At 43.4% G+C, this 26,336-nt stretch overlaps 2 protein-coding genes across 2 annotated transcripts in view; one reads left to right on the plus strand and one right to left on the minus strand.

Moving 5' to 3' along the window:
• Positions 1 to 26,336, minus strand: part of T265_08122 (hypothetical protein) — a gene marked incomplete at both ends in the record, with an annotated part of 88,548 nt that overhangs the window by 38,572 nt on the left and 23,640 nt on the right. The gene's annotated exons all lie outside the window — the stretch shown is intronic.
• Positions 19,767 to 26,330, plus strand: T265_08120 (hypothetical protein; the record flags this gene model as incomplete). The annotated part of the gene is made up of 4 exons (XM_009173833.1): positions 19,767 to 20,031; positions 22,742 to 22,803; positions 23,102 to 23,290; positions 26,025 to 26,330. The coding sequence occupies 4 exons, from the start codon at positions 19,767 to 19,769 to the stop codon at positions 26,328 to 26,330; spliced, it is 822 nt and encodes a 273-aa protein (XP_009172097.1).

Raw genomic sequence — 26,336 nt, forward strand, 5'->3', positions numbered from 1 at the left:
TATTTGACGTCTTCCAGCGCGCAAGTGTGTAAAGTTTTATCCCTCTGAGACAGGAATGCTCCAAATTACACGAGTGCAAACCGTCCAGATACGCCACAGGGTGTTCCTCTTCCGGTTTTTTGGGTTAATGGGTGGTATACTACCAAATAAGGCAGTTACAAATAGAAAGTGTCCCGTGTGAAGAAACTTGATCCTGATCCTGCAAAATGCAGTAAAATGATAAAATTAGTTCACAACATCCACAGTTCTTCAGCATGTCCATCTGATTGGGTGTGCCAACCTCCACCTGAAACAGACACCAACGATCCCATTGCTCATTTCTCTTGGTGGAAACTAAACTAAACCAAGCACATGGCCAATTCGCCGTGGATTTACTCTCCGAAATAACTGGGTCAGTTCGTAAGAACTTTAAAAAAAGGACTCAACTTTTTCGAAAACTTTTTGGACTTTCATCTTGCCCCCGGCACAGATGCGGTACCGACTCCACCCAATTAGATGGAAGATCGTAGATTGATTGCGTCGATAAGCGATTCCGCCCATTCGATTATACTGAATGACGGGGAAGGGGTGGAGGACCAAAGATGGTAGACTGTAGCGTCCAAAGCTCCATTATAATGGAGCATTGAGGTGAGGTTCGGACGTCTTATCTGATCCGACGCACTTGTGTGTGAACTTCGACCGGTGAGTTCTTCCACACTGCCGGAGGCGTAGCGAAATTGGCTGGGCTAATCGTTGAAGCCCATCGTCAACTGACACCAGCAGGTTTTTAGGACACACACACGCACATGCAAATGCGCACTCACACAAGGATTGGTTTACATTGAGTAGACCGGGAGTTCAGCCACAGCAACTTTGGAATTTTGAACATATGGTAAGGAATTTGGTGGTTGCCGCGGTCGAATAATAACTTTGTTCCGATCGCCGAGAGAGCATAAAATCCCACAAGGAAATCGGTTACCGCACGCGATTTGTTACATCAAGCAGATTAGTTGTAAAAACATGCATGCTCCGAATATGCACGCTTCGTGGCCTGTTTCTTTTGAGGACATAGAATGCATCTCTGAGACGTTTTTGTAGGTGAACATGAATGATATTGCTGGCGGCTGTTCTACGATGGGTAGACACTCAACTTCTTCCGTGATGACTTCTCCACTTACTCACTTATCAGTCCCGGTGGTTTTGCAAAGAAACAGCTATGGTGTGTTAAAAAGTCATGTTGGCTGTTGATCTGTTCGCCAAGCTTGGCATTGATTGGCAAACGTTTCGTCACCATCCGAGGAAACATCTTCAGTGCGTTGTCGGTTGGGTCCCTGATCACTTACCAACTAATGCACTCGAGCTACCAATATTCCAACACATTACCAAAGACATGTTGGTTTACAAAGGCGCAGTGTTTCCGACATTGTATGCAAGTTAATCCTGGTAGAGTGTATGGGACAGCGTTCCTCGTATGGTCTCCAATCTACCGATGCAAGTACACGGAAACCGTCAAAGTAGCGCTATGCCAGTAGGGAACCGGATCACACTTAGCACGAGGAAAGTGGAACGGCATAAGCGTGTTTGACTTTGGAAGTCCCAAACTTAAATGAAGGAAGTTTAGTTGATTTTTATATGATGTGGTGGCATGCCTTGCAAAGCACATTAGTTTTTGATGGATGAACACATCAAGAACGGAACTTAACCCGTATCGACCAAAGACGCGATTTTGCCCTCATTCATTCCTAGCTTTCAAATATCTGATTCGTTTGAGCGAATGCCCACATTACATTCCCTCAAAAATTACTCAAGCAAAATACCTTTTGGAGAAATATTTACCGAAATATCTGATAGTCGTTTTGACTTCTTGAGATTTTCATCACACTAGTCGGTTTTCATTAGAGTGTGTACCCGATGAACCCTAATACTTACGAACATTTAAAAAATATCTATGTCACTAATCGAGTTGCATTGTACCGGCTCATTCAAAGGAACGTCCAATTGATCACGTGACCGGTGACCCGCCTGCCAAGCCTAGCAGCTAGCTTGAAAACGTGACATCATCATTCGAGAAGGCACCATCGTGCTGGCGTTGACATGCTTGCAAGCTAACTGCTAGGCCTCACAAGCAGATTGGTGGTCATCTGATCAACAATCATTGAACTACCCTGTGCAATCAACAAATGAACACATTGCCGACAAGTTTTATGTGGACGCCTCATTTACAAATATCTCTAAAGTGGCATGATGTTCCTCGTCGGAATTTTCCACATTTTGGCTATAAAAATAGGAAATCTAGAAAGACAGTAATCTCGATTGAGTAACTTCCGATCAGACAAGAGAAAAAATTACTTGAGAGAAAGTGTTGCTTCGTATCGCAAACGAACCCCATCACCTTATATGCATATTTTACCTTTACTTGTACCAATAAGTGTTACGTGAAATGAATTATCGGATAAACCAAACTAAGACCAGTTGAGAGGTCTTCTTTGATGTGGTCAGATTGTGAAGTGATGTCACTAACTCAGCGTCAAGCTTGAATGTTGTTCCAGAGTATTTGTAGTATCTTCCCGTTTGTGAAGTGGATAAGTCCGAAAGCATTTCCCGTCTAGTTAAATTGGACCTGTTTATTACGGAGTTTTCTGTGTTTGTTTGCCCGACAATGGAACTTCTTCCTGTCCTGTTTTGATCGAGAACGGAGAAAGTGTAGTATCAGATTTTGATGGAAATAGGTTTGTCAGTACTACCCAAATCCAAACTTTTGTGCTGACAGAACCAACTTACGCGGCCTGAATCTGCGCCACTGTGAGATTCCTCATCCAATTTTTCCATAGCGCAGATATAGGAAAAACGGTTAATGCTGGTAACAATAGTGGTTTGCAAGAACGTGTTAAGAATAGCACATATTCATTGGTCACTTGTATTCTGCACAGTTTTGTTAGTAGGGCACAACACCGATCGAAGTGTGAAAAAATACACTCTATTTGTCGCATAGAATTGCTTTTACTTCCAGTGCTCAAGAAAACAATAATTCAATAAAAACACAACCAAATGGGTCCAAAATAATTCCAGATCCAAAGTCCCACTTTACTGGTTTATTAAGCCTTACATAACCCATGATGAGCAGTAGAGAATTTCTGCTGTCGTGCGGACGAAAACCGCCGCTCAGTTCAATGAAAAGGACTGTTGTATTTCGCCAGTGAAACTCTAGTTTTTGTTTTCCAGGTGTGCGCTTACCTCTATTGTCATCTCAAAATTGATTTCTCTGTAGTGAATTGTACTACGTCTTAAGAGGACCCATTGTCCATTGAATTTACTGTGAGATATATTCCACACACAGATGGTCACTGATGACCTTGGTTTGAGTTGCTGGTGTATCATTTTGGATTTTACCTGATTTGATTCGGTTAGCTACTTAGTTTTTTATGCGGACACGCTGTTCTGCCTCCTGGTCGACATGGATTGACTGGATCCAATTTAAGCATAAAACGCGTACGTTTCCTGACCATTGCACATTTGGAGCGAGCCCAAGAGATTGCATTCGGCCAGGATTTCTCACATCAGTGATGCATATGAACACACACCTGCACGCTGCAGGGAAGGCTACTCAAACTCACTGCCTAGCTATTTTTAGTACGGGTCGCTGATACGCAAATCATATCTCTCATGGACACACTGTTCTAGAACATTTTGGCTTTTGTCCACATTGGGCGCTCCATCAGAAAATTCGATGACATCTGTCAACAGGTTGTTATTCCGTTTAATTTCACGAATCTGATGATAGATGACCTCTGCCATCATTCAGTTATGACCATCGCCTGAGTACATAAGCTGGCTGCGATTTCATTCATTTTTGGTTGCCTGAGCAGACGCTGAGGTAACGGTCCGCCCGCCGGCGCATACGGACCAATGACAGCCCAGGCTATAATATCTGGTAAGCGTTCATCACCGTTCTTCCGCTCGGAAGCGAGAGGATTTATTAAAAGGGAGCTCAAAGTTTCAATCCCGTCTGGGTGCGTAACCCATCATGACCGGAGATAGAGTAACCAACTGTGGTTGAACTACTACTCACACCAGTAATACTACTGAAGACTCCTGTGTTATGTGTGGCCAGTCTAAAACAGGGTCTGTTACGTCCGAGCAGCCACACCATAACCCCCAAACTGAACACATGTGGGGTGGAACAATACCCCATATTCATTCCTTTCTCTTGGAGAGAAAGTAGAAGGGATCGTGTTCCCATTGGAGAACGCTAGCGATGAAATCGTGGAACACTGCTGGATAAGCTGGATAACCAGATCGACCGTCCTTGTATCCAATGGAAATAAGGAAGAATGGAATATATGTCACTAACCTAAGCGAAGCACATGTGAGTGACCAAAGAAGACTTCAAGAATCCGGTCTTCCGTCCTTGTATCCAATGGAAATAAGGAAGTATGGAATATATGTCACTAGCCTAAGCGAAGCACATGTGAATGATCAAAGAAGACTTCAAGAATCCGGTCTGGGATACGCATCCTTCTGGGTCGCTTGTCCGAACGGAGGAGAACAGGATCATGCTGCTTGTTTAACTCCCTTTCGTCTGGGCTCAGGACACTCTGAAATCAATTCACGTCTAACTTCATCATGTTTAAGGTCGACTAGCGGAAACTACTTGCCCAACGCTGTCTTACAGATGACCGTAAGGGAAAATTCTACTTCTGAACAGTTCTGAGAGCCAACAAGACCCCCCTCACGAGGGTCTTCAATGCACATGTGGTCAGGATCACCTCACAGGTCGAATCTTGTTGGACACCACAGTATTAGGATTTTGTTCAACAACGGTGACCGAATTCTCGGACCATACACTATCCACGGTTTTCCTATCACCAACCCCAGATTTTGCCTCCAATTTAAATGCATCACCACAGTAGCACTCACGTAGCAGCCACCCTCATCTACTCGATCACGTTATTGTCCATCAGCGAGACGTTTGAGTGGTAAATATCATACAGGTGACAATGAAAGTGAGCTTTCCGGAAGAGGCTAGAAAACCGGCTCCGTAAGCTGCGTAGCGACTGCTACATCAATGAGCATTATATCTCTAAACTATCTGGAAATCAGGATCAAGTAACGCTGGGGGATGACAGCCTATAATCCACCCAACCCGCTAACAGAAGTGTGACCGTAGTAGTCAATCAGATAGGACAACTGCTCTGAAGACACCCTGACTAGTTTAATGACAAAACCAGCACATGGAACAGCTGGTAGCTGGGAGAAGCAAAGCGCTGAGCTAAGTTGGCAAGCCGCTGACATGAGTGCTACTTAATCACCGGGCATCTAATGATTCGCTAGCAGAACTTTGACGAAAGAATCAATGTCACTAGGTCTGGCCTAACGTTCTGGCGTTATCAGATAGCTAAACCTGTAGTTATGATAAAAATACCATTCTGTGATCATCGCCTTGCAGACCAAAACCCCGCTGAACTACTGTGTGCTAAGCCGGCGGTGGTGCCAGAGGTCACATGCGACCATCGTCGTGTGAACGGAATTACGAAGAAGTATGACTAACTACAGAATGCCATGTGGATGTATTATGTGTTCGGTCCAGTAGTACGGTTGGTAGGCACCACCGAATTTAACGGCCAAGTTGTCTCCACCTGACCAGTTAATCCCCTTCCTAATGCATTGAAGAGTTGGGACCGTTCAGCTTATTACGCTGCTAGATATGGCTTTCTGTGACCATCGTTGCGTAGACCCGGCCGGAGGATATCCAGTGCTGGTTAGACAAATCTGTGTGCGTTGGACAAATTCTCTGAATGATGCGGGATACCAGATGGCCTTTCTCGTGCACCCTGGTTTTCAACAGTGCCTACTTGAATTGAAAATTATGGCTCTCCATTGGGGCGTTATGTTCGATTTAGAAATGCCCTTCGCCTCCTGTTCGCCCTCTGCTCTTACTCCATCAGGCTGAAGTTGGGGACAGCTGAGTGTACACGCGGCCTAGCGCAAACCGCAGGTGACAGTGTCCACATTACGCATATCAGCCAGCTTCGTTTGATGTCAATCCAAAAAGGAATGTCAAGCCACATGTCTCATTGCACCGTGTCAGAGCACATCCACTACTATGGCTATTAGAGTAGTATTCTGGACTAAACTACACTTTGATGAGTTCACAGCCATCACTGGTAGAATGTCACAGTAATTCTCAAAGCGTTTCCAGTGTCGAATGCTTGCTGGATAACTTTGAACGGGACACGTCAAAATGGGAAGAAGGAATTCGGGCCAGGAAAATAGAAAGTCTATTTAAACTCCGATGCTCGGAGTTTCACAGGTAATCAGGCTTACCGTCCGGGTTACGTACTGATCAACATATTGAAATGTGAGGGGATCTGTGAATGTATCTACTGAGATTTCGTCCTATAAGTGGTGCCAGTCTACCCTGAAAAGTAGAAAACACTTTACGGTTGTCTCAACCTTTGTGAGAATCACCAACAGCATATATCTCACGAAAATCCGGAGAGTTTCGAACCCGCGACCTCCCAAATAGTAGTCTTAAGCTTAGTATTTTGGTCAACAATAGCTCATGAGTAGTGACACTCTTACAGCCAACATCCTTACCGAATGGACCTGGAGAACAACTAACTGTACCCGATTTGGGTCGATTCAATTTTTGTGTGATTTCTTGTCTGATCACTGAGTTATCTCCTCTTTCAAAGTTAAACTGCCTTTTTCCTCCCCTGATGACTCCGGGAGAACACAGGTATCCGGGATTAGGGAGATGACTAAATGATGAAAACTTAGAGGTTTTTTAGGTTGAGCAGACAGTATGTGTAATCTGGCCCGTTGTCTACATTAGAACGACTCTCGACATGGCGATCAAGGCTATGCTTGCTGAAAGCTTGCATCTTTAAAAGGTTTACTGCGCAAGGGTTGGTTAGCAATCAATTCCAGTTTTCTTCAGAATTATTCCATTTTCAAAAATGTAACATGACATTTGTCTGTCTTATTGTCATAATATTTCTATCATCTCTTGGGGATTTTTTGGTAAGAAAAAACAAAAATGAGGAACGTGTGAGCAAGAATGCGGAGATCACGTGCAAGAGGGGTGCAAGATTTCAGTGAATAAGGTAGCCAAAAACAAAGACCACCTTGAAACGGTGCTTCACAATGAAGCGACATTGTGCTGTGTGCTGTCAAGCAGTTTAACTCGTCCACATCCTTCCGTGACACCTATTCACTTTAATTTTGCTTTGAACTTTGGAGATATCTGAACTTTTTCTTTGTTTTTATTGCGTTACGTTCTGGTATGTTGCTCCGTCAGGATGCACATTATATAGAGCGACCGATATACACGCACTTATACAAATTCATTTCTACTGCTTTGGATACTGTGCACAGTCAGAAACTTGCACCGATTCTGTGGTGTTTTCAACCAGGTACACCTTGACCACAACGTTCAACGAGTTCTTATTATCCTTGACTATTGTCGTAGTCAACCGGTTCTTCAAATCTATCAATTTTGATCATTTATGCTGGTATAGAGCGGTAGAACTTGTCGCCCTCCCCCAGTTGTGCTTGTATCACCCGACCAAAACACAATCACATCGTTTCAATTTCACTTGTTCGACGGGTCTTCATGATAAAGGATGCGCGTATGATGTGCCTTTGATGCTTGGTTGTTTCCATGTCTCTGTGTGTGTGTGTGTGCGGCACAACTGAGGCCCAGCCACACAGACCTTTAGTAATGTGTTTGTGTGGGCTTGTGTGAGCTCTCGTGTATGGCTAATCTAATGGCTACCGTTTGACTCAAATTGGCCATCAGACAATAGGGGCTTGGCCTCGATATTAGCAGTGGCAACAGCAAAAAGCCCCCATGACACCAACACACAATCGCATGACCTGCTAAAAATGTGCATACATGAATCCTGAATAGACTCACTATTGCCCCCCCACACACCACCACAACTCAACTCACCGTTCGCGTGTGCTTCGAAAACACCGTTTGACACGGAGAGTGACACAGTGGGTGAACGCATATGTGTGTGTGTGTGTGTGTGTATGCACGCGAGAACAACAACAACACTCACTTGTGTCACTCAACTACCGTTACACTGTATTGGTCAAGACGGGGGCGCTTGCAGAAATAAAGTGTGTAAAATCACGGAAACCACACATAGCAGTCTGTCAATTTTTCAGAGGTTTGTGGAGCAGTTAGGAAGATCAGTAGGACAAACACGGACATTCACAAAGTTGCGCTAGATTACTGAATAATTGGGTGAGTCTTATGCACTTTTTGGGGGGATTTTGGTCTTCGATTTTTCAAAGTAAAACGGTTTTGTTGGATAGCGGTTTGGTAGGATTCAAAAATGAACGACTGGGAGAGGCCTTGCGTTTTCACCGGACAGGTAGGCGTAGATGAATCGGAATCAGCGTGAATAACTCCACTGGGGAATCGGAGTTAGGTGCGACCTAATCCTCTGACCGGTATCCCCATACCTCTCCAATAGGTCAGTATTACTATCCTTATAAACAGTGAGTGAGTGGACTTTACTCTTTTCTAAATGGAATAATATCATAGCAGTAAGAATGTACTATGTGACATAAAAGGTCAAACTGTAGCTAAAATGAACCATGACTCCGCAAATGAAGAAGTGTTCTTACTCAAACAAACCCAGTATGAGCGACCAGGGTCATTTTGGCCCCATTGACTATTGAATAAGATTTCGATATGACGTTGAAGCAAGTGAGTTCCGACTGTCGATTAACAGGAATGCAGCACAGAACAATTTTTTCCCATATGTCTCAGTGAGATGTAACTTTTGTTGTGATGAGACCTATTTGGGTTGATTATTTTCCGAAATTTCTAACATAACGGAGAGGAGGATGGAGCTCCGTTCCACCGCACAGTTTAGTCTACCTGTTGCAAATTGGTTCTGACATAAATTCCCTCGTAAGATGAGAAGTTCATACATACATAGAATGTACGAACACAATGATGATCCCTTAGCTTCCCACCTGCCGGAGTGGCCAACAGGAACGCGAGCTGTCCATCACTCCTTTGAACTTTTATTCTTCCGAGGCCATAATACCAACAGCGTTAACAGACCAGTGTTCCAAACTGGAAATAATTGGTTTAGATATGAGAGAAAAAAGTGACACCTGACGCCCTCCTTTGTTCCTCACTGTATACAACTTGAATTGGGTGGTTTTGGAAGTCCCAGAGGTAAAGAGAGAAGGGGAGCTAACTGGGGTCAAGTTCTAGGGAGAAGCATGCTCTATACGTACACATGTGGGTCGTCAGCATGACCTGCTCTGAGGCTTTCCTAAGTCAGAAAAAATTCTCTTTTTTGATGTTTTTTTCCATTATTCTACTGATATTGAGACGGAGGCTGCTTTGTTTTCCAGTGGTGATATAAGTGACAAGTCTTTCCCATAGAAGATCTTTCAAATAATAACTGTTGTCTAACCCACTATAATCTCTACCAATATTTTAGAATCGACTGAAAGTAAAGTCCACACTGGCTATATGGGAAAAGTACAGGCTACTTATTGATTAGGTGCATGTACTCTTAGAGTACAGGTCGACATATTGAACGCCATCTCCATAGGTCCATTGTCTTCAATTTGTCTACCGGCCATTAAATGACCTACTTCGTTTCTATAAAAACCAGGAAACAACTTACACCGGCTTGCCTGACGCAGTGACCTTCAAGACAACCGCACACCCAAAAGACCAATGAGGGGCAGGAGTACATCACTGTCCGCCATACTAAATTTCTGTCAATCCTCAGTCCCTAGCATACAACTCTAACCGGTTTCTGCAACTTTTCTTGTTGCTACTAGTGGGGGAAGTTTCACTGTTAATCCGTGTTTACTAGTGTGGGATTTGACGCACAGATATGGACCGGGCAATTCCTTCAATCAGTGTAACACGGTTAGTCCCATTACGTCCGGGAAAAATGCTATTCTTGTGGATCACTTATATTACATAGGTATGTCTCTTTAAAGCATGTCGTACAACTCTAAGGCAGCTGGAATAGTGACTGTCAAGTGTCACTTTTCCTGCTACCTTAGCAATTATATTCCCCTATCCGGAACACTACCTATGGAGGATAAAGTATTCAGGAATGTATGTTGAAAGGAACTAGAATAGTAGTGGTATAACAGTCGGATAGTAACTAGAATGGTACGCACAGTAACACGAGGCCCTATGCAATTTGGTGCCTAAAGTTTGGACGTATAAACGGATAGAAATACGGTGGAAGTTTTGAAGAAAACTCCCGAACTAAGAAAACCCGTAAAATTCCCACCACACGGGAGAAGTTGCACGTTGTTCTCCTTTTTGGAGCGCCTCACAGGAACTATAGGATACATGCGTAGGAGTTAGCCTTCGGATGATGTCAGAAGACTAGAGTGCCGGGATAATTTACAAACTTATTTCACTTCTACATGTTTACATTTTTGGTAGAACTGATTTGGAGGAAGAGACAATCGTTCAGCTGTAACATCCTTTCTCTGCCCAGCTGCCATGCCATCAGAAGGAAGCACGAAGGCTGGGATACTGCCCGGTTGCCCAAGCCTAGACAGGGGAAATCAACAGGCAGAAGTCGGGTTCGAACCACGGGTTTTCCGGTCAGTAGGTTGGCGCTGTGCCCATTAAGTCATGAGGAAGAAGTTTGACATCGACCTTCTTGCACATCCACATTCAGTTTTTTTGCAAGGCCCCACTCGATATCTATACCCAAATGGTGGATTCTCACATACGGAATGGTACAGACAATCCGGACGCTAAGAGCAAATGTGAGGCTTTTATACATGCGTTACTGATGTTACAGTAACCTGAACTCGTACCTACTTAGTATGAGGGGAGCGGTTTGAACAAACAGCAGAGTATTTTTCTCACTATTATCGAACTGTCATGAGATATCTGTGAGTTATAGAAGCGCGGTATCAGGGATAAATAAACGTAGGGGGAGTATATCGCACAAACGAATTTGACCATGAATTAACTATTCTAGTCTGTGGGTTTCAGTGGATGCAAACAAGCGGTCGGCACAGTTTGAACGACATAACTGCGGTTAAACTGGCCTGGGTTCATGATTGAATTCATGCACTGTGTCCTCAAACAAAATGTGGTTATACTTTTGGGTTGCATAGTGTTGAAAACGTGCACAGCTCAGGTAACGATTGGCCTCAATAAAAATCTAACGAGGCTAGTGTGGCAGATTGTTGAGTGTTAACCCATTGCAGCCCAGCAATTACCACCGGCTGTGCTCATTTCAAGGACTGACCGAGATTGTGCACTCATGATCTAGTAACGATCCGCCAGTGACCTTAAACACATCTGAAGCTGCGTTTTTTATCTAGGACATCAGAAGATTTGACCGGCTGAGTTGAAATAATGTGAAATTTTTATGAGCTGGTCACGGCACGTGTATTTCAATTGTCAATTTATGTAACGGGCATTCCAGTTGGGTCTTGTTGAATTCCTATGGTCCAAATGGCCCACAAGATTAAATTTCTGCGGAGCTCTGCCTGTTTTGGAGGTCATGAGTTCAGACAACATCCAGCTTATTTGTGCCGGTAGAAGTTATTATCAGTGGATTTATAAGAGTGAATAGCACTTTCCTTTCGACTTGTTTACCCAAAGATGATGACACTGCAATTGCTTGTGAATCTGTTGAATAAAGATGAATAGAATTTAGGTATTTTCAAGTGACTTGTTTGAAAATATGTCACACGAATACGTATGCTGATCAAGGAGTCGAACATGCAGAGGTCAGCACGGGATTCCCTAGAAGGAATACACTACTCATAAGGTTGCCGAGAACTGTTCGATAGCCCAAGGCAGCCTTCGCCCCTCTTGTGGCTCACCCGTAGTCGAAGTTCCTGAGTTTCCGTCAACCTTATGCTCTACTTGAACCCAAATTACACGAAATTCAACCTGTAAACGAGACGGATTTTGCTGGGCTCCAAGTGAGTCTCCCGTCAAAATCAAGCTTGTATGTAGACGAGTGCATCAGTCAAATTACGTGATTTCCTGTTTATTTGAGAGGTTAATACACTGCTGAGTAGTTAGCGGAACATGTATCACAGCTATTTTTCATTATAAGGAAATAACAGATTCACAATGCTTCTGGGTTTCGGAACAAAAACTGGTTTCACTTAGTAGATGAATTTAAGATCGGAATTGTATGGCAAGTCATGTTTAAAGTTTGAGGGCTCATTTGTGTTCAGAACACAGACGACTGATCGCTGCTTTGGCGTTCTCCCATCTTTCATTGAGCAACACTGTCACGACAGTGTGACCTCTACAGGAAGCTCTACAGTAACCTCTACAACAAAAACGCAGAGCCAGGCACCATCGGGGCAGTGCCATCGTGCAATACAGTAGCCATCAGAATAACAGTCCCTAAAGTCATCTCCCAGAAGAAGCCAGAATGTCATTATTCCAAATTTATGCCCTCTCACGAAGAAGATAGTCCAACGGATGGTTCCTATCTTGGAAATCAATAATCCGGTTCCCAAAGAAATTTGATCCAACATATTTGTTTGAGCTAGATTACCTCAGGCTCCGACCCACCGAACTTTTCTAATTCACAACCGGACGGCAGACTCTATTTGCCCTGAAATTGCCGGTCAAAATCCAGTGTCCATTTCCGTATCTTGCCGCAGTGTACGTTCTTTTAACCGGCCCAAGTCGCTCGCAGATAGGATGGGTGTATTTTTTAATTAGAGCTCAGGGCTCAAAACAATCCCCTCAGTTTTGTGGCATTCGGTAGGGATAAACCAAACAGAAATCACCTGTACGCCATAGGAATAACCTCATTTCTCAGACAGACCAGTATGTTCGAACAATTGTTTTTATCCGCAATCCGAAACTAGGTTCCATAATCCTCGACTACGTTCCCCAAGGGTGGATTATCACATCGAATTAAAACAGCATAGTTCCGATTCCATTATTCGAACATTCTTACAACATTCGTCTGATAGAAATTTAAGCACCTAGGGACAATGTTCCGCATCGGATAAACGGACAGACAAACAAGCAAACACACGCAAATTGTCGCAAGCGAAAAAACGCCCGATTTGAGGTAGGGAACGCGTCAAGCCGGAAAGCAAATTTCTACCCTAAAGATTCATATAATTGTCTGTCCACTATATTACACAATTACTAGCCGAAGGGACAGTGGGGAGGTAGGGTTACAAGCATCTTTAAATGATTTTGTGTTCCGTTGCGCGACCAAGGAGAAACAGCATGTTCTTGAAACGGAAACCGACATATGAATGCGTGTGTGTGTGTATGTTCAAACAAGCGGATAGCCGCAAATCATACTTGGCTTACTGATGGCCAGGAAACAACACCAGATCATTGTACGCAAAATTGTCCACAAATCTGTCTGTCGGCGGATAATTTTCCATGCACGAATGTGTATCTGCAAAGCCTTCCTGACCGGAACCATAAGCATGGGGTGGAAGCATGCTACAATCAATGCGACAGAATGCGGACTGTGTGCTCTCTCTCTCTCTCTATGTGTGTGTAAGTGTGTGTGTGTGTGGTCCGGAAAAGAAAACAGCTATGCCTGATTGGTACAAGTAGTCGGTTTCAGATTTGCGAAGAGAAAATTGCTTTGCGTGCGTGCTTAAGCTATTTTCTTGGCCGGCCAACAATTGTCACAAATTCTTTCAAGAGGAAATATTAGGAGCAAATCACAGGAAGCAATTGTAAATCATCTTATGTGGATACATCAGACAGATCAGTTTTGATTTGATACACGGAACAAATCATCGGTGAATACATTATAACTGTACTGGGTTAGCCCCGCGAGATCAAAATAAGACAAAACTGCATGGGTGATGGAAGTTCGTAGAGGTTCCAGATCCCGGTGGTCCCAGTGTTTCTCAAAGTGGTCGATCAGAAACTTACAGAGAGAAGGGATGCAGTGACCAGCGCTAGAAGTGTTTCGAATGTTGTGGGAAATTGTGAATAAAGCACAAACTATCCATGAGTTCTAATGAACACATGGTCAAAAGTGAGTAATAACAAGTTTTCGCACTAAGAACAACCCACTAGATAAGTATCGTTTTGTGAGTCTCGAGATTTGTCGGGTAACAAGATAAAAAAAGGAACGAGTGAATTTTTACTCGGACAAGTATGGTTTATCACATATAAAGGTGTTTCCAGTTCGACTGCAAGACACTGCTGATTACAGATGAAATGGAGCGCATGGGACAGGTTGTTGAATATATGTGGGAGAAATTCCGAACAACCTGAAAAGAAGATATCCAGAGGGTAGTACGTAGCTGTAGGTATAAGGATATGACTCCGTTAGAGCAACAGAGGTCCACGTAGGCTAGGCGGTACTGGATGGCAGATAACACACAAGGCTACACCAGTCTAAACTAAAAAAAAACAGACAGGATGGTGAACCGGAAAACATAGGACTACAGACTAATTCCGTGTAACCTGCGCAAATTTTGACAGGATTACACCTAAACCTGGATATTTGTGGACGCATAGTTGGCTCTTTTATGTGGGGGGAGACATCAAAACATCATATCAAAGCATTCACAAGAAATATGTCAAGTTAATACTGCCAGGTTACCCAAGCCTAGACAGGGATAGTCGGAAACAAAAGTAGAATGAGAACAAGAGAGCAGTGAAAGATGATAAACGCTGTTTCCATGCCAACTTTATCAGTTATAGCGTTTTATCCTTTTTATATATCTGATGACACGTTTTCCAATAGATGGATTACTGTGCTAGTCATGAATCGGTAGTGTTTGTAAGTAAATCTTTCCTGTTTATTTGTTAGTATCTTAAGAAATTTACCCCTTCAAATTTTGCGGTGCATTTCGAGTGTATACAGTAATGTTCTGGACAATCTGAAGTTTCACGTCCTTGTTTGAGAACCGGCAATATCATGAGGCAAGACGAAATGAAACTGGTGCCATACGTAATGACTGGGAGCTGTGTATATATAAACCAAACACTCAGTGTTAGCCAACGTGGGTGGTATGCGGGACCAATGAAACACATAAGTGAATGGTTCGTCCTCGAAAGAGTTACACACTGAATGGGTCTGCATGACAACGCTGTCGTGTGATCTTCAGGTGGGGATTCCCCCTTAGGTGAACCTCCTCCTAGCTTGCAACGTATTACAACCCTAAGTCGGCGGGGTTATTTTGTGTTTTAACCGTTTCCGTTTTCCTGCCAGTGCACAGCATGCAGAATGTCAGGACGATGACATGATTCATAAATCCTTGAGGAGACCGCTGAGGTAAAAATTTCGGAAGTAGCTTGTAGAATATGTAGAATATGACTGACATCCCTAGCAGTGTTGATAGGCTACTGCAATAGGTATTCATTGTGTTTCTGATAATACCCCCCAACCTTGTGGTTTCTTCATTCTGATTATGGCTAGATATTATTTGTTCCCAATGATAGAGGGATTCACCCGCTGCTTTTGGCTACATGGCCTCGGTACACATCACAATTAGTTAAGCCAAACGTTTTTGAAGATTCGAGGCATCCACTTCGAACAAAAGCCAATGAAAGCACTGACAAATAATCGCATCAGGGAAGTTCATAATGCCTGCAAGTGCGCAAATCACCAAAATATATATGCTACACGAGTTAGTATTCGAAGACAGGCGTCCACCACGTTCGTAAATGCAAGGCTACAGTTTCCGGCTGGGTTACAGCGTAACGATACTGCCCCTGCTCACCGAAAGTCCCTTAAGCTTTCCGATGAGCCGCGAAAAAATTGGATGGAAAGCCGATCACCTACCGACCTCGCTTTGCATGCAAAACCAGATATCTGTTTCCACCCGTTTCATTTAGCTAGACTGGTTTGGTCCGTTCATCTATAGTACGACTTTCCGGTTTTTCGACTGGTTTTTTTTTACTGCATTGACTTGTCCAGTGAACTTCATCGACCGTCGTGCAACAACGAACTGATTCAAACCAAATTTGGCAAAGTAATTTGACAGCTCGTGAACACCTGGTCAACCTCATCCACACCGGATTCGTGATTTGTTAGCATATGCCGTATAACCGCACGATCTGTTATCTAACGGACCAGGGACTGTGGCAGGATTCTGATAGTAACATCAAAATTATTACGGCTCATCAGGTCGATCAAACAATCATTTACTCTCAGGCTGAGTATGATCACCCTGTGAACGCTTTTGCAGAGACGTTGGGACCATGACCGTTTAGTTTTAAGCTACGCAAGGTGTAGCCGTTTCACAGGATGTGCATTCTTATTGCCGTGGTGACCCACTCAACTGTGACAACTTTGTTCATCGCCTAATCACTATTGTCAATAAGACTGGCTCACAAACGCTCAAAACAATGGAGCATTGTACTTCATTGACCCCTCAAAACAATTGTCATGTGCACACTGCCAGTTAGAGGCCAAGATCACACTATAAATTTAACGGTAGAAATTTGTTCTACCATGCGCACTGAAGGCGATAGGTAGTTTTGAGCAGCTGAGTCAGGTAGAAACAAGTCCTTGTAAGCACTTGTACAAAATGAATATCACCAAAGACAACGAGGAGGATTTTACCGGATCATGCCTACTAAAAAGTTAGATCTTTATGTTCCAAGTGCATAGCGGACGGCTCTTGGCACACGGGTGATCCTGGTTTACAAAACGCCAGTTGCGCTGCGTGTATAACAGACTCTAATTTGATTTGTCTTCTGGTCAATGGTCCGTTGGTTCTCAAGAACGATGACACTAGTGTTGCCTCGGGTTGCAATTCCTTCACGCTTGAGACATGAGAGCTGATGGGTCTGGTGAACTTGGGCCTCACGCCTATTGTTCATCAACCTTTTACTGTGTTTCATTTAGTAGGTTTAAATTAGTGGAGTCCTATTTCAAACAACCTACTGCGCTCCGAAAAAAAAGTTGTAATGTGCTGTTTGTACTAACATGCGTGTGTACGTATGTATGTGTTTTTTTACTACTGTTTGTATGTATGCATTGTGTGTGTAGGAAAGGGGGGGTTGATTAACATTTCAGTTAGGTTAATGAGCGGACAGAATGGTAGGTTTGTAAATCGCACCAGTCGATAGGTAGCTGTCAGTCAGGTATTTCATAGACAATTGGAATTTGATGTTTTGTGGTGGGGAATTAATTAACTGCCCCATAAGTTGTAACAAAATGAGGAGCACAGGTATGATTTCATGTTTGTTGCCTTAGTAACACTTGTTAATTTAGCTCAGTTATTTGTTGATTAGTCTTGGGTAGAATTAATTGGGTTGCATACTTGCCTGTAAAACTGAGGACCTGCGGACACTACAACCACCTATTGTGATAGTTGTCTTTTTGATGTCACATTTTTCTATAATATTGACCCTAATGGTTTTGATTAGACCATGTTTGTTCTCTCGTGCTGTGTGTAACTCAACTTGATTAGGGGGTGAGTTTGGACCCTAGATCGAACACTTCTAATTAGCTTGGTTTTTGTCTGGGCCCACAGATTCATAGGCAACCCATGTCTGAATGTTCAACAGGCTTCCATTCAAATTGAAGCACTCATTGAATATCAGGTTCGGTATCGGTGGAATTAAACATCTAGCTAATAACGATTTGTTCCACGCACTATCAGAATGTCATCGTGGGACTGTTGTTCCACTACGGTTATGTCAAGGCTACCAATCATACTGCAATCTAAAGCCACCAGAAAGCATCAAATCCAACTAAATTTCTGTCTCACACTCATTTAAGATCTGATCATACCGATGGCTTAGTCGAAGGATATCTGAAAAAAAACCCACTAAGATCCACTACCGAACATTCCATATCCGGTACAGCTCAGTTGGAGGGTACCATAATATTAGGACGCTAAGGTCATCCTCGTTGATTCCACTTCCGGTACATCTTCTTTTTCGATTGTTATCTAAGTGCGCTCAGTTCAAAAAGTCGCCTAGTCATAATATCCGAGTTGTATTTAAACAGAAGAGTTGTGTAACCTATCTAGATGAGTAAGCACTTATCCAAGATTTGACAAATAGTGGACTATCAGAATTGTTCCGGAGGAACCTCATGATCACAAAAGCTAGGGATTACTGTGAAGCGCAAGTGCTTGCAGAAGCTCTCCACCTCGGCTCGGCCTCGCCGGATGTATGCGATAGGATTCGGTTGGCTGATTTCCAAGTTCAAACTCTCTACCCCCGATCACAGCACCCAGGGATTTTCGAATCAAACTGTGCGCTTTATGCAGATAAATCCAATGGATTTAGGCACGGTTTACCTGACGCACCCTATTCAGGCAATTTTGAGCATTATGCCACAGGATTGCTCAAACATGTGGGCTTGAAAGCGCTGGCGAACAATATATATATATATAGCTTATCTTCCGGTTTGGCAACTTTATCAGAGTGACTGTGTCCATCGGTAAGATGTCCTATTGAATGCATCCAAAAAACGCAAACAAAACTTAACAAAGAATAAGATGATGGATTCGTGATGGTGGGTGTAGATAAGGTGACTGGCGATCTGTTCGCCGAGTATGGCAATTTACTTGCAAACGTTTATAGTCACCACGCTTGGGGACATCATCATTGCACGATTGGGTGGGTGATGTTAGATACTCAAAAGGGCTTCAACGGCCGTTCTGGCTTCTATGCATGAACTGCCTAAAGAAGTCTTCTTTTTACTGAGTTTGTCTCCTTAGATTGCTTGGGTGTATTTTCGCTTTATTTCAGCTCAAGATCTACCGTCTAACTTACCATCACTAGTACGACAGACCGACCTTATTCCCTGTACACTATTTGTTCAGGTTATCTCGCGTCATGTGTGTAAGCCGAATTCCCGATCGGTTTTTTCAGAACTGGATAGTACATAAGTAGTTATTGCACTGAGTTATCTTGGAGAATGTTTCAAACAGGTGAGGGGCCAAAATACCTGGTGGACAAAACACAAAACTCTCAGTGTCACCTGCAGGCCCCCATTGTTAATTCCACACACTGAATTACTCCGACACTCAATGAACTAACAAATAGACGAACAGGATTCAGTCTTCAGTGGGGACACGTGTACGAGCAGTCAAAGCGAAATCAAACCCGGGTTTGCTATCTTGTCCTATGGATGATTACATTACATAAAGATGTTTTTATGAACACGTTTACCAACACGAAGCAAGTTTTTCTCTCCATCTCGGTTCCTCTCACGGTTAAATCGGCTTACATCCTTACCACTGTGTGTCTATCTGTACGCCTTGGCTACGGGTCGCATCAAGCCCTCACCAGCACTCACACATTGCCATACACCGGCCAGTTCTCATTTACCAACAACCTAACAAACCGGCCGTCAATCGGTGTTTAGATTGAGGCAACTTATGTCACAAATGCCGAGACTTGCTCATCTAGGATTAACACGTCTCACCAAATTGAAGTCGTTTGATTGGTCGACACAAACGCACGATCTGGGGCGGAGTGATTGCAGACGCAGAGTAAATCAGGAAAGGCGGGCAAGAGAAGGCAGGGATACAAGCAAGGCGAATTCGCACACACCCATACACACACGCACACGCATCTAAAGTCTCCATCAGACTGGATTGTTGGGGGTGCTGAGGGCTAAATGAGGTTAGGAAACTATTCTTGTCACTCCGCGAATCACTCAAAATTGGGCAAGCAAACACAAACCAAAGCGCCAATATGCAAATCATAAACGTAGTTTGGGGGTGGGAAGTGTTTAGTTAGAAAATACGAAGTATCAAAAGCGAAACCGTTCTCCACCTCATCACCGCAACGCGATCTGGCTTGTCTTGCCTTGGAGCTGATAGTTCACTTCGAAATGCTTGTCGGAAGGCAGTCTTCTCTCAGCTGCGAATCACCAGATACCCCATATTTTGAAAAGGACGAAACATCAGAACGTTTCCTACCGGACGGGAAATCAGGTTTTTCTATTCTGTCTATTTTGGATACTACTGACAAATCATCGGCTGGTAATGCTTATAAACGGTCCACGATGAATCCTCCTAATAACACTGGACTTACGGATGACGGATCTCTGTCCATCCAGACCACGTTCATGAATACGAGCTTTGCTGAGACCGGAAGTAAGTGGACCGAGCTTTTTTTATCTCTGATTGTGCGATCCGTTTAGAACACCATAACTGCTCACAGATCTGACAAAATACACTCATTTGCAAATCGCACTCGTGTGAATGAGGGGCTCTAGTTTAGGGTCTCCAGTTTAGGATGTTTTTCAACTGAATGTGCTGAACAATGATCGCTTCGTGTTCCAGGTGATACGGTATTCAAGATAACGCAGTATAGTTTATTGACACAGCATTATTTATGAGGTTGCTTGAACAGCCCAAGATCGGTTTCGCTCATCTTAAGAGATCCATCAGGCTGGTACAGGCCCCCCCAGCTTCCGTCAACCCTACGTTCTACCTCGAGATTGTGCCTACCTTATGTGCCCCAAGACGGGCGAGCCGATCGTGGACTGTCGACGACCCATGACTTGTGTTTTCCGTCAAGAACATGTAGCGCGATATCTCGAATATCGTGCTAGCTGCAACCTGAGAGATCCTTTGGTCAGCACATTCAGTTGAAGAACATCACAAACGATAAATTAAGATGATTCATCATGACAACCGAAATGATATGCAAATGAGTACATTTGTCGAAATGAGTCCAATTTGGGTTCAAGTAGAACATAAGGTTGACAGAAACTCGGGAACTGCGCCTACCTGATGAGCCTCAAGAAGGTCGAGAACAGTTGTGGGCTGTGGAAGGGAGTTCAGCAACCCTGTGAGTAGTTTCCTCTAAGAAAATATACTGCGGAATCTCGGATATCGTACCAAATGAAAAATGATGTGGCGGTTAAAAAATATCCAGTTGAAGTGGACCACCATAAACGGGACATTCATCTTGGATTCACGTGAGTCTCCCGTGAAGCCCAACCGAGTTTGCAAATGTCTATAGTTCGCGAAAGCAAGTTAAACCTTTCCGACACGTTTGACGGCAATGTCTCACTGGCTTCACATGGTGTCGTATGCTTCTGTCCGGCATATGAAGTCGGAAACACACGTGCGAGTCTGGCGAACACAAACGCTCCATTCACGAGTTATGCAAATAATTGAGGATTTCTAATAGTCAGGGTTTGGTGAATATAAGCAACTCAAAATATTCGAATTCTGGTTGGGAAGTTAACTGGCCGCTTTCCTCGTAGAAGTTCCTTCAAAATCATTCCTGAAGTTACATCCAATTTCTCTTGAAAGGATCTACAAGCAACAAACTCCGTCTGTGAGTATTCTTCATGTGAATGTGTTCCAAGAAGCCCGCCTCATGTTTCGTTTGGAATGAAATTCATTCAATACTCTTTGTATGACTGATAAAGAATCCTGGACAACTCACTACTGATTTCAATCCTAGTCCTCGTGTTTCCATGTTCCTCATCTACACTGACATCTAATATTATTTACGTACATTTTTAAATTAATTTGGTGCTGACGAGTGGCATGACTGAAATACACGTGTATATTCAGTTCACTGTACAGGTGAATTCTAGCCCACTCTCCCATCAACCTAATTTGTAAATGAGTGTCGTCGCAACCTGGCGTTCGCTTCAAAAGTAAGGTTGATGGCGATTCAGAACTAGGCCTACCTAATGATGCCCAAAACTGGTAGCGGAATATCCAGTGCTTTGACTAACCTGAAGACGGGTGTTTAAACTCGTTCACACTGTCTGATTAGTCTATATTTTTCCCCGTAGATAAAGGATCGTTTAGGTATGTCGTGATCAACTACCATTGTGGGGTTGATTTCTCCACTTATGTTTTGCTTTATGTTTGTAAAATGTGACTCCCAGTTTTGCGTTCAAATTTGCGAACAGAACAAATAGGGGAAAACGTCAGTCAGAGCTAAACCACGCTACTTTCCACAAATTCTGTGCTCCGTATTTTAGATCGCTTATCGTTTTTTTCACATTCTTGGACCGATCATTGTTAGCAAGCGCTTTCTGTACCAGTTCGTGCGTATTTCGTCCAAAAATAACCTCAAAACGGAACTAAATAAAATCATTCCGAATAAAAAATGGTCGATCGAATTTCAGAGGCAGAACATCCCATATCTTGGTTCTGCATCAAAGATGAAAGGTAGAACTGGAGAAGTTGTCCTTGAAGAGAAGGCCGTGAAATGGAAAGATTCTGATTTTCCCGTCTCCTCGCAACTGGCTAGTCAGGCGTTGTCATCTAATAAATTATGATGATTTACTGTTAGGAGGGAGCCCTTGAAGGACCAGTCAAAAGCATATTCTCATTCAGCGATCTTACCCGCAACTATCATGAAGCTGCTTTTTTGCACCAGTGAATACCTCAGGAAAATAGTTCGGTTCATTCGCTCTTTCGACCACTGTTTAACTTTGGTGCTTACTGCGACTGCTGGAACCCAAAGCAGCAATAAAGACAGAGTGAATTGTGTGGCCTTCATTGTCTCTAAAGTACCAATAATCTGGTTGCTCCCTTACATCCTTGATCTTCGTGATCCAAGGTTTTTCACCCTACTGATTGCAAAGCTGTCTGCAATCCTGTGCCCCTTCGTTCGCTGTTTTTTTACGTTCTGGTAGTGATCTCTTAACACGCGGGTTTTTTCCTAGTGTAAGTCTCAACTGGCCCAAACAGGGCTTGTCACCCTGTGATCTTCAATCCGCACTTCTCAAATTATGCCTTAATCGGCCAGTTAGGGTATCATGAACAGTCGTTACCATGGTGTTGCACTAGTCGCAGTTTCAAGCCCCGCTGGTGTTTTATCCATCCGTAGGGCCGAAGAAGAGCAGAGGCAGGACCACAGCCCCATCTCGACTAAACTTGCTTGTTGTCGTGGTAGCTTTCAGGGGATTTCATTACAAACCCGACGTCGTTTGCCCTGACCGCAGTAACAATGTTAAGGGCACGTTAAAAGTACGGAACGGTTAGAACAAACTGCATCACCAAGACTGTTGGAAAGGTGAAAGAGCATCGCTGACACGCTGTCAAGTCCTAGAATCTGGCACTTGTTAGAGTGTTTCGGCTTCAACCTGATTAGTTCTGTCACAGTTTGGAAAAACTGCGTGATAGAACTGGCTAAGAGTATATTCTAGGATCAAGATTGTGCACATTCAATCCATTCTACCTGAAGTAGTTTGTCGTTGACATCACAAACCAATTGTCAAAATGCATTAAAATTTTTTGGTTCAAAATTTATTCGGTCAAGACCCGACAACCACTATGGTGCGTAAACAAGTCTCGAGTTTTTGTAATGTATACTCATAAGAATCTCTCGTTTGTGATGTTGTCAGGCAATATTTCAGGCGATATCTTGAATATCGTAGTGACTGAAACATGAGACGGCCTGGTGCACCACATTCAATTGCCTGAGAACATCACAAACGAGAGATTCAGCTGGGTTCCAGGTGAGTCTCTCGAAAGAACCAAATTAGTTTGCAAATGGGTGTATATTCGCTAAAGTCTAGAGTTTGTAAAAATTAAAGGCACTGTTTTCCGCACTCAGTTAATGCGTTGAATATGTGGTTCTTCTAACCGATTTATGCACAGAATTTCCGAACTTATACGCCCCTGGCCGAGGTTATAACTGAGGAGATACGTAATGATAATCGTTCATACTCTGAGTCTCCAGTACTCAAATTTTTGGTCGAAAATTCTTATGTTAGCCCCTCAACTTATTCGAATTCCGTATGAGTTCCTATTTTCGGTATACTAACCAGGAAACTAACCACACGATGCGGTTCTGAGAACAAAGACAAACTGTCACAGCAATGCCCATTTAAGAAGATCCATCAGGCGGAGTGAGTATTTTGCAAGACGTCACTTCACTATCTAAGAAAAGCAAAAATCAAATAAGGTAACAGTAGACCAATTGAAAAAGCACATGTTTATCGATTCTCACGTTTTTTCTTGCACAAGCCATCACTAAGCTGCTTTGAGACGTACGTATGGGATCCTAAACTACATCTAAATTAAGAAGTGAGGTAGAATCTGTGTGGAAAGCGTATAACGCGGCGCTTGTGCTGTTTATACACTCTCGGGCCATAATCGTGGTAAGTGGTGTGCCGTCACCTGGACTGTCCCCCAGGTTTTCACAAATGGGCCTTCAGCAATAGAACATTCAAGAAAAGCGATAATGGTTCTGTACACAATCACACCAATGACAAGCAGCAACCGGTCATTTATTTGTAGTTGATGAGGAATGGTTTTCTGCTTTTCTAAGAAAATGAACGCTCAATGAATGCTTAAATAATTAATCAAGACAATCACAACCCAGGTTGAAAATCGCAGACATACATGGCATAGTCCACCACTTCCGTTGTCCTTCTCCGATTTTCCTTACGAATATCCTCGTTTTCCATGGATTCTCACCAACATCCGCAATATATAAAAAATACGTTCCTTGCCGACCATTCCTAATAAAAATTGACTGATTTAGGCGCGATGTTTTGACCTTTTGTTAACGGTAAAACCGTAAGGAGGGACAGCGTAACCTAGCCAGCCGGGTACACTGTCTAGCATCAAGTTCTCATTTGTCCACTGTTGGGGGGTTCAAAAAATGTCTGGCTAAGCACAACTCAACGATACAGAACATAAATGGATCTGCCGGGCTCAAAACTGAGCCTCAGTAGATCGCGCATCAGTTGGGTATTTCACTTCTGAGTACAGGACGTGACTGGGTTGAAAGCTGCCGTTTCACTCATTGAGTGTTCGTTGTTGTGGCGTTGTTGATTCGCCTAAACATTATGGCTATCCTGGTCTTGATGGACCAAAGAACACACATCTTGTCTGGGTGGAAGCAACCCATTGCACAAAGCGGGCATCCTCTACAGGGCCTTTTCCCTCCGTACTATCTTTCGCAGTGTTTTTCATCAGTCTCTGATTATCGAAGAATCTGCGGCATCGTATGCTGTGCGTAAATACTTGAGTTTATGCTCTATCTTGGCTGGAACTCACCAGATAGGTTTTGCAGGATTCAGTAGCCTGGCTTTTACGTTAAAATTCACATGGCCAGGCAAGTGATTTTTGACCTAACTTGAAGAATTTCCTTGGGAGCACACACCATATTCATAAAAATAGCCTGATTTCCAGTGATTTGGGTGCACTGAATAAAATGGACAAAATGCAGCTGAATCACGAAGCTGCGCGCCAAGTGCTTTTGAAATTATGATAATGAATTCGTACATGAGCGTCAGTCGATCAAACGCTGTTGCACCAGCCTGGTGAGCTCAAGTCAGGAGGTATAGTTGCTTGTCTCTCCAGGACCGGTCACTTACCATTCATACTAGTCGACTTTGTATTTTGAGGTTTACAACTGAACACTTCTCTCACTCTCTTGAGACAATTAAAATGGCTAATTCGCACCAGAACAGAGAGGAACCGAATTCTAGTTCCGCTATTCCTAAGGGTCATTGGCAATTCCCAATTATTGGCCCTTTCAAGGGGAAAACCTCGATCATTTGACATAAATTGTCGTCAACAGCAGCAGCATAATATCAGTATTCAACATTGATGCTTTGCTGCCGTAACCTAACATGCGGGGCGAACGCTGGATGTACCTGAATTACCAAATTTGAAAGAGAGAATATGCCCATACTCAAGCGCTGTGACTGGCTAGCTCAGAGCCTCAAAATAGGTCGAAGCAACGTTTTACCCGCTTGATAGGACCTATAGGCCAAATGAAGCCACGGACACTTGAAAACTTCTGGAGGCTTTTGGTTGATGTGAGATAATTGTGAAACTGGTAGACTTCGCATTTTCTGGTGGACCATTCCGAAGTGTTAGATCAGATGTTTCTAGAATGCGCTGTCGGTGTGGCGGTAGCACGTCTACCTCGTACCTCAGACGTCCTGGGTGAAATTATGGATAAGGGTAGGCAGTACCAACAAATTTAATAAGAGCGATCCTGGATTCCGGCACACCCCCGTTTGGTGTGGACCAGTCAGAGTTTGTACGAAGGCCGGAGAAGAACTGTTCCGACGGGCACAATGTGTAGAGAAACGTCTGAAATTCACTTTATTAAACAGAGTTTCAGGCAAATTTCTGTCATCGTCAGGTAGGTTTGCCTGCGAGTGTTTGGCACGTTCAATTTGGTGCTCAGTTACGAAATGAATTTAACGCAGATTCAAAGACTGGGCCTGCCTGATGAGCCCCAAAGAGCCAAACCGGTAGCTTGTTTTCGCCGAACTTGTATGTCGTGTTTTGTGAAAATAGTTTATCATACCTTTTTCACCGGCAAACATCAAAATAAAATTGTTTCATCTTTACAGCTCTTCAAGACGACCAGTGTGCAAATCTGCGTGGACCCTGCGTCACCTTTGACCAAAAACATAACAATATCTCGGACGAAGTTAATACGTATCTAGAAGGTA

This window comes from Opisthorchis viverrini (assembly GCF_000715545.1).
Source record: "Opisthorchis viverrini unplaced genomic scaffold opera_v5_203, whole genome shotgun sequence".
NCBI lineage: Eukaryota > Metazoa > Platyhelminthes > Trematoda > Opisthorchiida > Opisthorchiidae > Opisthorchis > Opisthorchis viverrini.